Genomic DNA, 14877 nt, shown 5'->3' with positions numbered 1-14877 from the left:
TGGGGTATCAACGACGGCTCGTCCTCAACGTGCGACGAGTCCTCGCCCGCCGACAGAAGCACACGTCGGAAACAAATTCAACATGGCACAATCGTCACGTCACGCCCGGCGACGTATTCCGGACAATTCAGACATTCTGGGAGAGGTGAACGTGCACATGGTTCGGGGCGCCGGACGCAATATGACGTTGACTCCGCCGAGGAGTAACACGTGCAGCCGACACAGAGGTGATGGATGATCATGCCGAATTGGGAGAAGATGGCTGCGTTAGCGGTGTTGCTTTGTTGTCTGCATATGTTCGCGCCCATGAGAGCTGTGTCTGGATCTGGATCAATCTCATTGATTCATGTTGGGTAGCAAACGATGCCTTACTCCCTCGCAGCCTGTAAATCATGCACCAACTGAGACTCGGTCCCCAAGGGGATGGAACATGAGAGTGTTAGGAGGGTATCTTGGCTAGTTTCTTTTGGAACACGAATCATATAGTGTTGTCGGGCATTTTGGATCGTCAGCGAGCGCTTGGAGAATAGGTGATTCTCCTATCTCAATGGACTGATCCGTCTGGAATCACTTCGCTTTTGATCCTGGAATCACCTCTCGCGGGTCCTCCACTTTTTGTGCCATGTTATCCCAGGTCATGTCTCCAGCCGTGGCATGATCAGGCATCAAGAAAATGGTACATCAGAAAAAACCACCTGTCTCAAAAAATCAGGTTCGGGTAACCCTCCATAGGTTCAGAATGGTATGCAGATGCAAAGTCTGCTTCACTGATCGCACCATAGGCGAAAGCGTCGAGCGCCATTATCGGGTTGAAGTCGGCCGGGTTGTACGTATGTGGATTGAGCGACGACATATGTTGCTGAGGTAGCTGGTGATGCTGTTCTTGATGATGTTGTTGCTGCTGAGGTGGCTGAACGACGTGCGCATGCAGGCTCTCAACGGGGATAAATTGGCTGCCTACTGCGGGCGGCTTGACGTCTTCCTCTTCCTCCTCAATAACGTAGCCCGTCTGTGTCCGCGTCTGTCTTGCCTTTGGCGACGAAGCTGGTAGCGGTAACCTCGCATTCTGTGCCTGGGCATGCATCCGCGTGTGCATCATGCCGCTGGGAGATGAACATGGAGACTTGGGGATGTGATTGAACGCTGGCATATCACTATACAACTCGGGGAATCTCTGAAAGATGTCTGGCCCCATGGTCCAACACTTGATGTCCTTCAGTCGCTGGTCAAACGTCGGGGAGAACTTGTAGAGTCCAGTCTCGATTTCTCGCGTGTAGCAGTCCCGAAATTCGTATGGCCAGAGAATGCGGAAGGATTTGCAGAACAAATGCCAAAAGTCGTTGCCGCAATAGTCGTGTTCGTTGAAGATGAAACGTTCCCTAACACCAGGCCATGCAAAGTAGTCGATGGCGTACGAGTGCGCGATCTTCTGAGACGGGCGACGCATGTACCATGGCGGGAGTCGTGCGTAACGATCAGAGGTTGAGGCGGTATGGAATTGCAGCAGGGTATGCATGGCTCGCATGATGGCGAGACGTTCGGTGTTGGGACACTTGGCGAACAGCGTCTGGTCGATCCGGCGCAGGATTTTCCAGGAAGGATGCAGGGGAGCTCGCTTCGCAACGGCATCCCATCCCTCAATTATAGCACGGATTGGGACGTCGTCGCACAGATCGTCAGATTCTGGAGCCACTTCCTCGTTCCAATCGAAGCGTTCGCTTAGCACCTCGTTCGCGTAACGCCAGTAGTTTCCCCGCCAAACCGAACGACGGCCGGGCTGACGATCGTTGCAGCTGTGGCATGAGCAGGATCGTCGGGGGGCAGCCCAGTTGTCGCTCCAGTTGCATGGCATCGGGTTCGGCTCTTTCTCTCCCTTGGCTTGCACCATAACCTGGGTGGGAGAATGGCTCTCATCAGACTGCAAGGGCACTACTTCTGGTGCAAAAAGGAGATCTTGGGATTGCAGCGGCAAGCTCGGTGTGGGCGAGAAAGTAGCGAGGTCGAAATTCTGCGTCGGACTGGCTCCTGACTGCATGTCGGTGTGTTCGTGTTGGAAGGGGAGGCAAGGGCCGTCTCGGACAGGCGTCAGACTGGCATTTCGCTCGCCACTGGTCTCTTCCTGGGCCATTGTCGCCATGAATACTGTGCTCTTGTCTTCCACCTCTTCGCCGAGCGACTTGGGTAGCTTATGCGTGTCCATGGCCTTCTGTATATCCTTCAGGGTCTTAGCCATGAGATCTCTTTCTAATTCCACCTCTTTCAGTTGCTTCAACAGGGTGGCAACTTGACCGCTAGAGTCCTGGCGTCGGAATTCCTCCACGAGACCTTCGAGGTAGGCAATACGGGACTTTGTGCGTTCGCGAGCTTGACGCTGGCATCGTCGGTCGATCTCCCGCTTCTTCAAGCGGCGGGACGAGACGCCTTGGGTTTCGTGGGTGTCGGCAGGTCGAGCAGCAGCACCAGCTCCCTGGCTGAGCGTGGTTGTATGCGTAGCCATCGTGACAACAGATGGGTTGTTGTTAGGCACACTGGCGCATAGCGACTGAAGAAAGGTTGTTCAGGATGGGAAAGGATGAAGACGGGGGGAGAGGAACGTGCGCCATGATGGTGATTGACCCAGAACAAGGGTAATGAATCCGTTCCGAAGTTTGTGAGGTGGCTAACGCTGTTCCAGACATGAGCGTCTCAGGCGGAACCGCACCTGGAGTCGGCCGAGCCTCGTCACTGGCTGAGAGGTCAGTAGGCCACTTAGTACAACTAGGCTGAGCTTCGGGGTTGCGGGGTACCAGTAAGAGTCAAGTGTGGGAGGGAGATGGTCACAACCCTTGGACAGCTGTGCAACCTCAGCACCTCTGGTTAAACTCTCCCTTGAAACAGGGCACTCAGGGCACCCAGGCACCCAGGCAGTCCAGGGCATCCGTGAGCAAACTCGATCATGCCTAGGCATTTGCCACATTGGGCCCCCCTTTCGCTCCCCCCACTCCCCGACAAAATGGTGAAATTTCGGGGGCATCCCGATGACACTTCTGTGCGTCCGAAGCCAGATTTCCCCCAGATGGTCTCATCTCTCATCTCATGCCCCGGAGAAGTGAATACGAGATTCAAGCGTTCCTTCGGTCCCCAAGCAGCCACTCAGCAAACACAGACGAGCCTCGATTTCCCGGCGACCTCAGGAGCTAGAAAACCAGCACCTCGTCCTCATTGGTAGTTTCATGCGAGGGTCCTTCTCAATTTAGGGATAAAAACGTGTAATCGTCACAATCCGAGGTATGCTTGGTGATGGAGCGGACGAATTATGCTTGGACGAGGTGCTTGTGCTCTGACCGACCCAGACCGAAAGTGAAGCGGGCTTCATTATTCAAGATTTAGATGGACCTGATGCACATTCTCGGTAGGCACCTAGGACAGTGAAGGGGTTTGTCAGCAGGAGATTCCAAATCCCCCACTTCCTTACTCGTCAAGGCGGGGATACCGTGGAATTCGATAATTACAGCGTTGAGTTCCCAGCTATTCGGGCGATCGGTTTACCCATTTCCCCCTTTGACGCCAAGAACAAAGACTTCAAACGCTCCCCCTCTCTCTCCACCCACAAATGCCTCTGAACTGGCAAACTGGATCGATGGCGTGCCCACTGCCCATTGCCTACGGTGCACCTAATCCACTAGCGATTCTAATGCACGATACAGTAGCCCGGCGACCTTGGTTCGAGTCCAAGATGCATCATGTTCATGTGCACCCGTATGTCTGTCTTGTCTGGTCGCGAACGAGGCTAGCCCTGAGTGTCTGCGTGTTCGAAAGACTGTTTTGGGTAATGGGGCATCAGGCTCCGGCGTCTCTACGCTTTCTTATTGGTCGCCTTGCGACTCTCGACCTGTTATGCAAGATGTGCTTCGGAGATAAGTATCCCTCTTCCCTGTATATGTACTCGGTTCGTACCTAGCTTCTCTTGCTAGTCCATTGCACCATGTTCATGGTCCACACGACTCGTACCCGGTCAACGACCCCTCCTAAAAATGCCCCTCCTCTTTCACCATCTTTTTCAGATCCAGAAAATCTCTTATCCATCCCTCCTGTCCTGTCGCTATATATCCCAGACCAGGTGGCTTTCTGCGTCTCCAATTCTTGATTCGCATCATCGCACATCCCGATTCCCACAATGTCGAGCTGCTGCACTACTGGCTTCCGATGGGAGGGGACTCCCCGAGGCCATGAAGCCACCCTCGCCGGCAAGAAAGCCTATGTCACCGGCACCAACAAGGACGCCGCCGTCCTCATCGTCCACGACATCTTCGGCTGGACTTTCACCAACGCTCGAGTGCTAGCCGACCACTATGCCGAGGAAGCAGACGTAACCGTGTATTTGCCTGACTTGTAAGTATCGTATCTGGATGGACCGAAAGAAGAAGACCACAGCACCCGTTCGTTACCCAGTATCAATCCAGCATCGGGACATCTCGCGCAATGGTCAAAAAGGTTGCTGACGACTCACCCCTTCTTCGATCGTTGGCTCCAGCTTCGACGGCGAGGTCGTCTCTCCAGACCGTCTCTTTGGGACAGGCGAACACGTAAAGAGCGAGCCATTCGACGTCATGGCCTTCTTGGGCCGACACAGCAAGGAAGTCAGGCAGCCGGGGATCTTTGCTTGTGCCACCGCCCTGAAAAAGGAATTGGGCTATAAGAAAGTCGGCGCAATTGGCTTCTGCTATGGTGGTTGGGCCGTCTTTCGACTGGGTGCCAAAGGTCAGTTTTGGATCGTTTCCCTCACCTAGGAAAGCCTTCTGTTTGCATTCTGGGCGGGATGATTCCACCGTTGGATCATCTGAACTCATGTTTAACAACTGTGGTATGGATTGAAACAGGCAACAACCTCGTCGACTGCGTGTCCACCGCACACCCGTCTCTGCTCGAGAAACCCGAGATCGACGCCATCAGCGTGCCGGTACAACTCATCGCACCAGAGACGGATCCGACATACACCCCCGAACTCAAGGAGTACTCTCTGAAAGTCCTGCCGACGCTGAACATCGATTTCGACTACCAGTACTTTCCCGGCCTAGTCCATGGGTTCGCTACGAGAGGCGATACCAGCGACCCGGCCCAGAAAAAGGGCCTCGAAAGGGCCAAGAACGCCGCCGTCTCGTGGTTCCGAGAATATCTGCACTGAGCTCGACCGGTCGACTTTTATTTACCATCTTATCACTTTCAATTGCTGTGGAGAGCTTCGCAACTCGCTGCTCTGCCACACGCCCACTCTTTTGGCCTTTCTGTTTTTTGTTTTTTTTGTTGTTTTTTTTTTTCGCCAGAACTCCTGTTCAGCCGGTCCAGGAACTTGCTCAGTTCACGATCGATACTATTGATGGGGAACAAGGATAAGGACAAGTCCACTTTACTTGGACCGGGAAGATCTCAATGTTGAGTTTGAGTTCGGAGAGCGGGAGAGCAGCGACACTTGTGCGTGCAAAGTGGTAATCTGTCTTGTCGCCGACCAGACAGTCCCTAGTTAGTTAGCGACTATTATTATAGGAAGCAAACCGAAAGCAAGCCAAAGCCATTTTCTGGACTTGGAAATAGGCTTTGCATGATGATGGTGTGACGCATGGGTCTAACCCGGTACGAGCTACCTATCGTTCAAATGCCTATATATTAATCAACGGAGGCGGGTCGCAATATCTTTCTCCAAAACTCCTCCAACACCTTTGCCCTAGGTTGTACCTCGTACAGATGACTCCAACTAGAAAATATGGGCGTCATACCCAAGAAGCAAGAAAATCCGTCGCTATACTATTTTCCAACCTAATTCTATGCTTATAATAATGCCTTGCGGCTGATGGTTTTCATTATTCATAACCAAAATTCTATCATGGTCTTAATCTCCTCTTCCTGCTCCTCCTGCTCCTCCTGCTCCTCCGTGTGCATATCCTCCAAATGATAATCAAAGGAGAGTCTGTGGGAAATGTGTCGTGGACGGTCGTTGAACTGGTCATAAATAGGTCAAAGCTGGTGGGAGGCTGAAAAAACCACACCAGAGACTCTTATCGGTCATGAAAACCCCAAAAAATCAGGGCCCATTGAACCCTGTTTCTGCAACGATTTTTACCACCGAATGTTAGATCCGAGGGCTTGGAATTTTGACCTTGCCAACTGCTTCAATGCTCCGCACACATTAATGGGTATGTGGCCTTTTGATGGAGTGCAATGGCTCTGATCAGGTTGAGGCACTTGGTGCTATCAGCAGTCAACCAGAAGTGGAAGGCTTGCTGTGAAGACGCCTGCACAGTTCAACGAAATGCGTCGGGAAGCCGTGAGATTTGCCGCAGTAGATGAATCTCAAATACCGCATTGCTGTGGTGATACTGTGAGCTTGCTGATGGGTCTACTGAAAAGACGCATGACCCGGGAGGTAGGGCCTTGGTGAACGATTCTGTTCGGACCATTCTCATGCTCAAACTTGACTTCAGCTATTGCGTTGCGCAGATCTCGCCGGAAGGCACGACCGATCAAGATTTCCTGGCCATGGCCATCCTCAACCACCTTCACAGGGGTTGTGAAGAGAACGCCTTCGACGTTGCGAAGAGACCACTGGATGACAGCGATGCCGAGGACCTTAATCCCAGTGCCATCGTACTGAACAAGACCCATACGACTTTGAAGCTTCTCAGGCAAATCTTCGACTCGTGTCTAGGGTATCCCAAGTTTTGTGATGACACTCAACTCAGCCGTATTATCGTCTGCGCCGTCGTCAAAGACTGCACTAGCACCTTTGAGCTTGTCCTCATTGTGGCTGATGGCAGTAATGCTTTGGTTGCGCTGGATTCTATGGCCATCGTCAATCGTCTTCAATAGCTCCACCAACGCTGGCACTTCATCTATTGTTGGATGAGATACCACCGTGGGTGAGCCTGTCAACATGTTATGACTGAACGAGGGAAGATGGGAATCAGGGTCTGTGCTCGAGGATAGGAAGGAAGGTAGGTCCGGAGTTTGTGAGCGCGGGATAGCTATCGGCTTTCCCGATGACCCTCTAGGGTCTCGATCTTTGACGAGAGTGTTATGCTGTCACATCAAATGTTAACTGAACACAGGCAACGGAGGTTAATAGCGACATACTCTAGTACGCAGCCAACCCCTTCTAAACCAGCGGAATCTCCGCTGCCTGCTCGGAGACATGGATAGCTCTCCGCCGTCAGTCAAGTGCCGTGGAGAAGACATGGAAAATCCCTAGGGAGTTTGCACGGCTAAGTGGTGGCTTGTCGCAAATGATCTCGCTGTGCGAGCAGTCGATGGTGGCGGCCGAGAAGGGTCGGGGTTGCAAAACGAAAATGCAGCGTCACAGGGAGCGAGGGCGCTGTATTCGATAACAAGTGAATAGAATGATCGATGTGGACAAAGAATGCTCCAAATGCAATTGCAATCAATACCTGAATATTATAGTAATGGGGTTCAGAATGCTTGTACATAACGCGCGACCATTAACGCTGTCTCCGTTCTGGGTTCCTATCTGGCACTTTTTTTGTAGCGTAGTTTGAGATTCTTAGCCGTTCACCACAGTGAGTGCCCATATTCTTCTGCCACTACTATTACCTGCAGCCTCACAGAGGCGGCCACTTGCTCCTCATGCCATCTACAAATACAAGGTAGACGACGTGTCGAGCTGCCCAAATGCCTGCGTCTCCCACGCGCAATCTCCCTGTTTGACCATACCGGTCTCGTCCTGGTTTCAGGGCTGATTGCCTGGTGGCTTTTTGCTGCATTGGTTCGGCTGTGTCTTGCTGTGGCCTCTATTCGTGGGACAGGCAAGGACAGGCCAGCCAGCATTCTCATGATTCAACTTTCCCCCGCTTTTTCACACAAAGTAGATGTGCTGACTGTTTCAATCGTGCAGGGTGTCTGCTTCGCTTCCTTTGTTGGTTGCCTCAAAATGCGCTGGACCCGAATATCACAGCCTCACAGCCGCCCTTATTGCATTGTTTTCTGAAGGGGGTGCGATTGGTACATGACGTTGCCTGAGGAATGACAGCTGTCACATCATCATCTCGCAGCAGATGGCTCTCGACTTGGTGCGTTCACCCCAGCAATACGAGCAGAAGTTCAAACCTCTCGCGCAACCCTATACAGTGAACATCGATGGGGGGAATGGTGCAGTGTTATAGCAAAGTCACAGCAACCTGGCGTTGGATGGGCGGGGCCTACTCGGAAGAAGCTGACTGTGTCATTTCCTTTGATCTCAAAGGTCGACGCAAATTTTTCCTGCCACAACAAAAGGAGTCGTCGTCAGAGGGTTGTTCATCGTTAAAGCCTCTTTACAGCGTTGTGTCGACTGGTGGTGATTTCCACTCATCCTGACCATCACTTCACCACGTGGCTGTCTTGTATCAGAGCAGGTGAAACGACAGCGGGAGCACAACGATCAGGCAAACGCGGCTCACCGGGACGTTGTGGAGGTGTCGAGCAAACGCAAAACCGAAAAAGTTCACGGCACTGATCAAGGGCAATGAAAACACTCAAGGCGGGCAAGATCAAGGTCAATCTTCATCTGCGCAAAGGGTTGGCACGACAGCATGACGTTCTTGAATGGATTTCGTTTTTCTTCCAATAGGAATTCTGATGATGACAACGGTGATAATGACGGCCGGATCTGTTCAAGTTGGGAAAGGACGTGTTGCGTTACATGATGGATCTGTTGTAGGGCTAGTGCTCTGATACTTCATTATATCCATGCGCATGATTATACGGATGATCAGACTAGCGCACGTTTCCGCCGATAACACAAGAATCAAATACGTGAACGTCGGCGATCTTTTCAGACTTTGACCAAGGCGTTCAGCTAAGGTGTCACTGGTGTTCAAATTAACTTCTCCCCGAAAACCGCCGTCGTCGCGATATCCCTTAGCTTAATCAGATCCTATTCTCTGATCCCTGACCTTTGTTTTGAAAAAAGGAGGAGAAAAAAAAAACAATAACCTCGGCGGCTATCATTAAGCTGGTTGTGGCTGGGTTCCAACCACGAAGTTTACACCACCAACAAAAACGACCTGAACGGCTGCAAAGGCCGTCGTGGCGGCGAAGACCTCGTATCGGCGACCTTGCGCCACGAAGCTCATGATCAACGAGAACAAGGTGCACAGGGCGATGATGACCAGCAGCCGAGCAAGGATATTTTGAATATAGTAGAGGGCAACGATGGAGATAGACGGAATGACCGACGAAAGCACGGTGCAGATAACATTCCCTACAGCCGCGAAGTGACCATCGTCGTACCAGTATCGCGGCCCGATGGACCCATCATCAATCCTTGGATGAATGCGGTGGCCAATTTTGCTGTGATATATCGGCATTATGGTGTTGCTCACCCAGGCCGCGAAACGGTCTCTCCGCTTGTTCACAGTCATGAGGTCTCTGGCTTGCTGGGGATCCCACGCTCTGGCCTCGGCGGCCGAGTGCTTTTTGAGAAAGTTTTGACCTCCTCTTTCACTCTCCAGCCAAGTGCACAGGAAATCCATGTCGCACCGATCAGGCCGGGGCAGCTTGAGCACGCCAGATGTCTGTGTGACAAATTGATCTTTGGGGAGTGAATCAGCAAAACTCGCAACACGTAGGATGGACGCAGACAGGGTGGGCGCCTCGACGTACAATATCTCAGAAGTTTCTTCTCAGCATCTTCAATCAGTTCTTTTCGGATGCTCCGTTTCCCCTGGGCGATTGAGTCATTCGCCTTGGCCCAAGACTTTGCATGCTCTTGTTGTTCGAGATCGGTTTTCTCGGCTGCTCTGAGAAAGTCGAGGTCATCGTCGAGTTCAAGGATTTCAACCTGTAGATGGAGCAATACTTGTGACGCCAAGCGCCCGAAGCGGCGGAGGATGATGAGGTCTAGATATGTGCCTAGTAGGTCTGAAAGCTCGTCGTAGCTTACCATTCTTTAGAATGAACTAGGTCGAGCAGCAAGCGCAGCGATAAATCCATCACAAAAGAAAACGACACAATCAGGCCGGAACATTAGGCTTCCAGTGAGGTCTTTGTGATGGCGAAGACGCCTTGGAGATAAGTAAACACAATTGAGTGGAAGGCATTCCGCGTCTCTCAGCATAGCCTTCAAGGCTGGATCTGCGCAGAACCCCGTGGCCAGGAGGTGGCGAGAGGCTAAGCAAATCGAGGTCCGTGATGACATTGGTCGCGTTCGCTAGCGTATAAAGCGCCTTGACCATAGCGACCCGTCGAGCCGTAAACAGACAGACAGATGAACGGATTTTCCAGGGTTCATACAGACGCTCAAATACCTTGCTGGGCGTCAACGCCTTTGGGAGTCTCCTCCCATAGGAAGCTAGTAGTAGTACAGCTGGACATTGATGGGCGTCGGCACCAAGCCGCGTGGTGATGCCTCTACGAGAGACACGGGTGAGCGGTCACCCGACTCAACCAGACTTGTGGCCTGCCCGCGGCGAGTAATTACAAGGCAGCATCACCCTAGGCCTAACGCGGAGTGATTTACTTGTCGATTTCTCTTCTGACAGATCAGCCTTGCTAGTGTCTTCACTGCCCCTATATCTCTGGGGCGCGCCTCTCAGCCCATGACAAGGCAATACGGCGGTGTCGAAGAGAGTCGAGACAACTCACTACAGAGTGTTGTCCACGCTGAACCGCCGCCCGTCTAGGCCAAGCAACAACGAACTACGGCATCAGAGGAGACGAGGAGGGGAGAGGATCTGAAGGGTTGGGTAGTGGCTGGGCCGTCGTTGTCGCGCAGGGAGATGGGATTGGATCATACGGGTAGATCTGTCCCGGGTTTTCTACCGGGCTGGGATGAAAAGCAGTCTTTGACACTACTTGTATGCATACAGTCCTGGATCAGGATGGGATGGCTGTGAAGGAGGCCATGGAGAGGGTTCCGTCGCGAGGAATGATATTCGGGTGGAAAACTGTATTGAAGCAGAGAGTAAGATGTATACGGTGAAATGGAAAGAGAGGGAGAGGGAAATCAATCGTCTGCGGTGTGCCCATGCTGCAAACATAACACGGATTATGAATTTCCCGAGAGCTCTAAAAGGACCGTCTGTATGAATGAGGTTCCCCCTTCTCTGCTTTCGTCCCCATCCTGTTGCCTCGTCCCTTGTGCCTTCTGCCTCAGTCCCAGTCCCCTTTACTTGTATTTGTGCAACATACGGCACCACATCATGCTACACGATATGTCATACACGTGGATCTTTCTTCCATGCCCCTCAAGAACAACTAAACATCACAGCCCAGGGTCATAACGAGTGGCAGAGTTCTACCGCATGGGATGTATCATCGTTCTGTTACTGCCTTCTTCGAGTCCACTTCTTCGACCGACGCACTCGACTGACTCGAGACGCATGATGGCTTGTGTCGGGGAGAGGGAGGAGTTCGAGTAGACGTCGTCATGAAGAGGATAGGAATGTCCAGTCTCGCTCTGGATCTAGATTGCTGGCTAGTTGACGGTCTGTGACTCTGTCGTTCTCTCAGCTACGAAGCTGTTGCCTGTGACATGGACATGTGAGAGAAGGGCGTCGTGTTCGGGTCCAGTGACCAGTTGCTTCGACCTGCGACGTTTGTCTGTCCCCCTCTCTTTATGTGTATATTTGTGCATGCGTGCTGCGAAAGAAGAGGAACAACGAAGGAAAGGTAACAGGGGAATATACTAGACGTTTAGTGAGCGAAGGAGGGGGGGTGAATGCGTTTTTGTGCAAGGAGTACACACAGGAACCTTGGAAGTGAATCGGAAAGTAGCCAGTACCTACGAAGACACTACAGCTCCTTCACGAGACTAGAACAAACAATAAAACAGGTCTCTCTCTTCAGACACAGATATCAAAGACATACGCTTTAGGACCAACACACCCACACACTCTCGCTCTCTCTTCTCTCCATACCTGACGAACCCTCCCACATCTCTTACATCTCGCACCACCACGCTAAAGCTTCAGAGGAGTCAAGACTCTTGTCGTTCTTGCGTTGTCTCATCAACCCAACCATCCTTTTGCCTTCGTCGAGTCGGCGACTCGACTCGAATCGACTTGACCCGCCCCAGTGGAGTCGATATCAAAGGCACACTACACTACACCACACTACTCTACACTACAGAGTCCACATTACACTACACTACACTGCACCACCAGCAGATCCGTCGTGCCGTGCCGTGCCATGTCATGTCGTGGCAAACCTCTACCGTCAAACTTGAGCATGACAACGCCACACTACTCCGAACTACTCTACACTACCCTACCCTACGCGGGCAGGGGAGTACATCTTCGCACCAGATATAAATACGAATAGGGAGTCATGGAGATACACAAGCAGAGTGGGGCGGAGGCTGGCCGGGGATGATCAGCGTTGGCAATTGCAAGACTGACGGGACATGATGACTAGCTGGCTACATGGCTAGATATGAAGACTGCCGGCGTCCAATCTCAAGGTGGAACACCAAAAGATGCTTTAGCTCCTTACACGGAAGCCTAGAGACCATAGAGAATTGCGGATGAAAGGAAAAGTGGACAAACTACAGAGGCAAGGAAAAGTAACAACGTTCTGGTACCTTCTGGGTTCTTGACCCTGCCAAATTCGGATGCATACAAGTGGTGGGAGAGAGGGAAAGCAACCATACACCATGCCTTCGAACGTGCTGTCGTCCATTCCAGCATCCATGCCAGCTGTCCTGTATGTATCAATGTGCTGATATGCCCATGTCCAGATGTCCCCGATGAGCAAATGCCCTGTCTGTGCACCATGTCGCCTTCGCTTCGCTATGCTTCACCCCTCAAATGACCTGCAATATACCCTTGAGAGCAATGCATTGTGCTATCCCATATGCCTGCGGTTTTCCATTCTCTCGACAATCTGTGTAGAAAAACGAAAAGGTTCACAAAGGAATGAGTGTCCGGGTAGACAAAGAAAAAACAGCGACCTCGTGGTTTAGCGACGGCGTTGGACAGTCTGCCAGCCATCCGAGTCGGTCCCTTTCCTGGCACGGGTACCAACACCTGGAACAAATTTTGCAATATTCGGGTTGTAAGAACGGCCACTTGATCCAGACTTCCCACTGTTACTGCGATCTCGGGGACCTGTTCCGGGATAAGGAATTTGGGTGATCAAGTTCATGGGCCGTTCGCAAGGGTCATGAGAGAACCCAACCTGGACCTCTTGGTAGGGTCCTGGCCTCCTCGATCGACGAAGAAACTCCTCTCGGACAATGCGGGCAATGACGGTAGACGAAAAGACCGCAGTAGCTAGTGCAATAGAAGTCAGAGCGATGACAAGGTAGGGGAAGGGGGTACCGACTTACCATTACCAGTGTTAAACAACCATACCAACTCGACATTATGTCGACCGACAAGTTCAACCAAGTCCCTCCTAAATCTCTCTTCAGTCAAGCCGTTGGTGAAGAGTTGTTGACGAGCAAAGGTCAAGCGACGACGCTCGTTGGTCGGAGGTTGCATTCGAGCAAGGTCCTCGTTCTCGGGATAGGCCTCGCCATACTTGACCTCATGGCCTTTTCCAAACAAGCCACAGCCATAGTCATGAACGGCTTCGACTTCCTCGTTCATGAAAACCATGGCGGCACCGGCGTACTGGAAGATGACACAGACGGCCTCATATTGCTCCACGTATGCCATGGAAAAGATGGCACCAGTGCTAATCCGTTCCGTCACCATGCTCAAGGGCTTATCTTTGGACCAGCCATAGATCCAGATGCAGCGGAAGTCCTCCTCCCGCGATGGACCGCATTGACCCTGGTTCGAGGCTTGCTCGGTGATGTGTCGCTTTAATCCGTCAGACGGTCCAAACTTGACCAAACGATTGTTGCTTGGGATGTCGGTTGCAGCAACCGCTGCCCAAGTGGATGAAGTATTGGATCTTGCAGCAGGACAACCTGCGTTGCCGTTTTGAGGGAGAAGTTGAGCTTTGGCAACAGGGATAGAGTTCATGCGGAATTTCTCAATAGACCAAGGAGCCGTGGTCTGATTGAACGTGTCAAGCATGGAGTGGACGTCTCGTGCAATGCCATTCGCTGCTTCATTTTCACCCTCGCCTCGCAGCTTGTTCCATGATTAGTCCAGCGTGCTGCACATGGGAACAGCCGTTCCTTACATGCTCCACAACCCGATTCAAGTGGCTCAGGGCATCCGCCATAATGTCGCTGACATGGAGAGGGTCGTTTCCGATTGCCATCATGTCCTGTGTTGATGCCTGATTAGCACGGGTTCGTCTTTTTCGCCTTGCGCAGAATCTGGAGAGGGACGAGGGGTTTTGGGGGAAAAAAAGACAAAGGATGGGTGTGTTCAAGGGTAGGGAGGGACCAACTTCAGAGTCTTCACTACTGGCGTCACTGTAGATGAGAGAAGGAGAATAGATTGGATGGTGGGAGGGGTGGCCGAGGCTGCGCCAGGTTGGGCTAGAGGTGGTAGAGGAGGAGGAATATCTGGAGAGCATCATGGTGAAAGAGGGAGGAGGAGAGCAGGAGATGTGTCTCAACAACTCTGAAGGGGGTGCGGCACAAAGGCAGGGCACTTGGGGGGTGAAGCGTGAAGCGTCAATAGAGCTTCCTCTCCTCAAGCCCAAGGCAGTAAACAAGATTGTGTGTTTCCTGTCGCCACTTCACTTTGGATGCCTGGGGGAAACAAAGAAGTCAAGGAAGGCTCCCGCTACAGAACCAGAAACAGCAGTGCAGGTTTCGCGTCAAGCAGCAGCTACCCGAACCAAGATAAAAGAGCTGGTTTTGATGGTCTTTTTTTTCTTTCTTCAAAAGATATCAAGATAGTTCGATGGACTGGGTTCCTTTAGATTTTGTTTTCAGCACTGAGGATGTGGGAATTTGTTTGCTCCTCCCAGTCCTGGTGGGAATCTCATCTCATTTGTATGTCTGGC

The 14877-nt window shown here is 52.0% G+C and overlaps 5 protein-coding genes across 5 annotated transcripts; 2 read left to right on the top strand and 3 right to left on the bottom strand.

The window, feature by feature from the left end:
• Positions 1-700: 700 nt before the first annotated feature.
• Positions 701-2497, bottom strand: Z517_04417 (uncharacterized protein; the record flags this gene model as incomplete). The annotated part of the gene is made up of 1 exon (XM_013429746.1): positions 701-2497. One exon carries the CDS (start codon positions 2495-2497, stop codon positions 701-703), a length of 1797 nt encoding a protein of 598 aa, XP_013285200.1.
• Positions 2498-4156: 1659 nt separating this feature from the next.
• On the top strand, positions 4157-5164 carry Z517_04416 (uncharacterized protein; the record flags this gene model as incomplete). Its single annotated transcript, XM_013429745.1, has 3 exons — positions 4157-4371; positions 4514-4740; positions 4860-5164. The coding sequence occupies 3 exons, from the start codon at positions 4157-4159 to the stop codon at positions 5162-5164; spliced, it is 747 nt and encodes a 248-aa protein (XP_013285199.1).
• A 1274-nt stretch (positions 5165-6438) lies between these two features.
• Z517_04415 (uncharacterized protein) lies at positions 6439-6843 on the top strand (the record flags this gene model as incomplete). The annotated part of the gene is made up of 1 exon (XM_013429744.1): positions 6439-6843. The coding sequence occupies one exon, from the start codon at positions 6439-6441 to the stop codon at positions 6841-6843; it is 405 nt and encodes a 134-aa protein (XP_013285198.1).
• Positions 6844-8975: 2132 nt separating this feature from the next.
• Positions 8976-9913, bottom strand: Z517_04414 (uncharacterized protein; the record flags this gene model as incomplete). Its single annotated transcript, XM_013429743.1, has 2 exons — positions 8976-9559; positions 9631-9913. 2 exons carry the CDS (start codon positions 9911-9913, stop codon positions 8976-8978), a joined length of 867 nt encoding a protein of 288 aa, XP_013285197.1.
• A 3011-nt stretch (positions 9914-12924) lies between these two features.
• Positions 12925-14181, bottom strand: Z517_04413 (uncharacterized protein; the record flags this gene model as incomplete). Its single annotated transcript, XM_013429742.1, has 3 exons — positions 12925-13238; positions 13295-14048; positions 14101-14181. The coding sequence occupies 3 exons, from the start codon at positions 14179-14181 to the stop codon at positions 12925-12927; spliced, it is 1149 nt and encodes a 382-aa protein (XP_013285196.1).
• Positions 14182-14877: the final 696 nt, after the last annotated feature.

This window comes from Fonsecaea pedrosoi (genome assembly GCF_000835455.1).
Source record: "Fonsecaea pedrosoi CBS 271.37 unplaced genomic scaffold supercont1.3, whole genome shotgun sequence".
NCBI lineage: Eukaryota > Fungi > Ascomycota > Eurotiomycetes > Chaetothyriales > Herpotrichiellaceae > Fonsecaea > Fonsecaea pedrosoi.
Note: the sequence above shows the minus strand (reverse complement) of the source record. Positions and strands in the feature narration are given on the sequence as shown.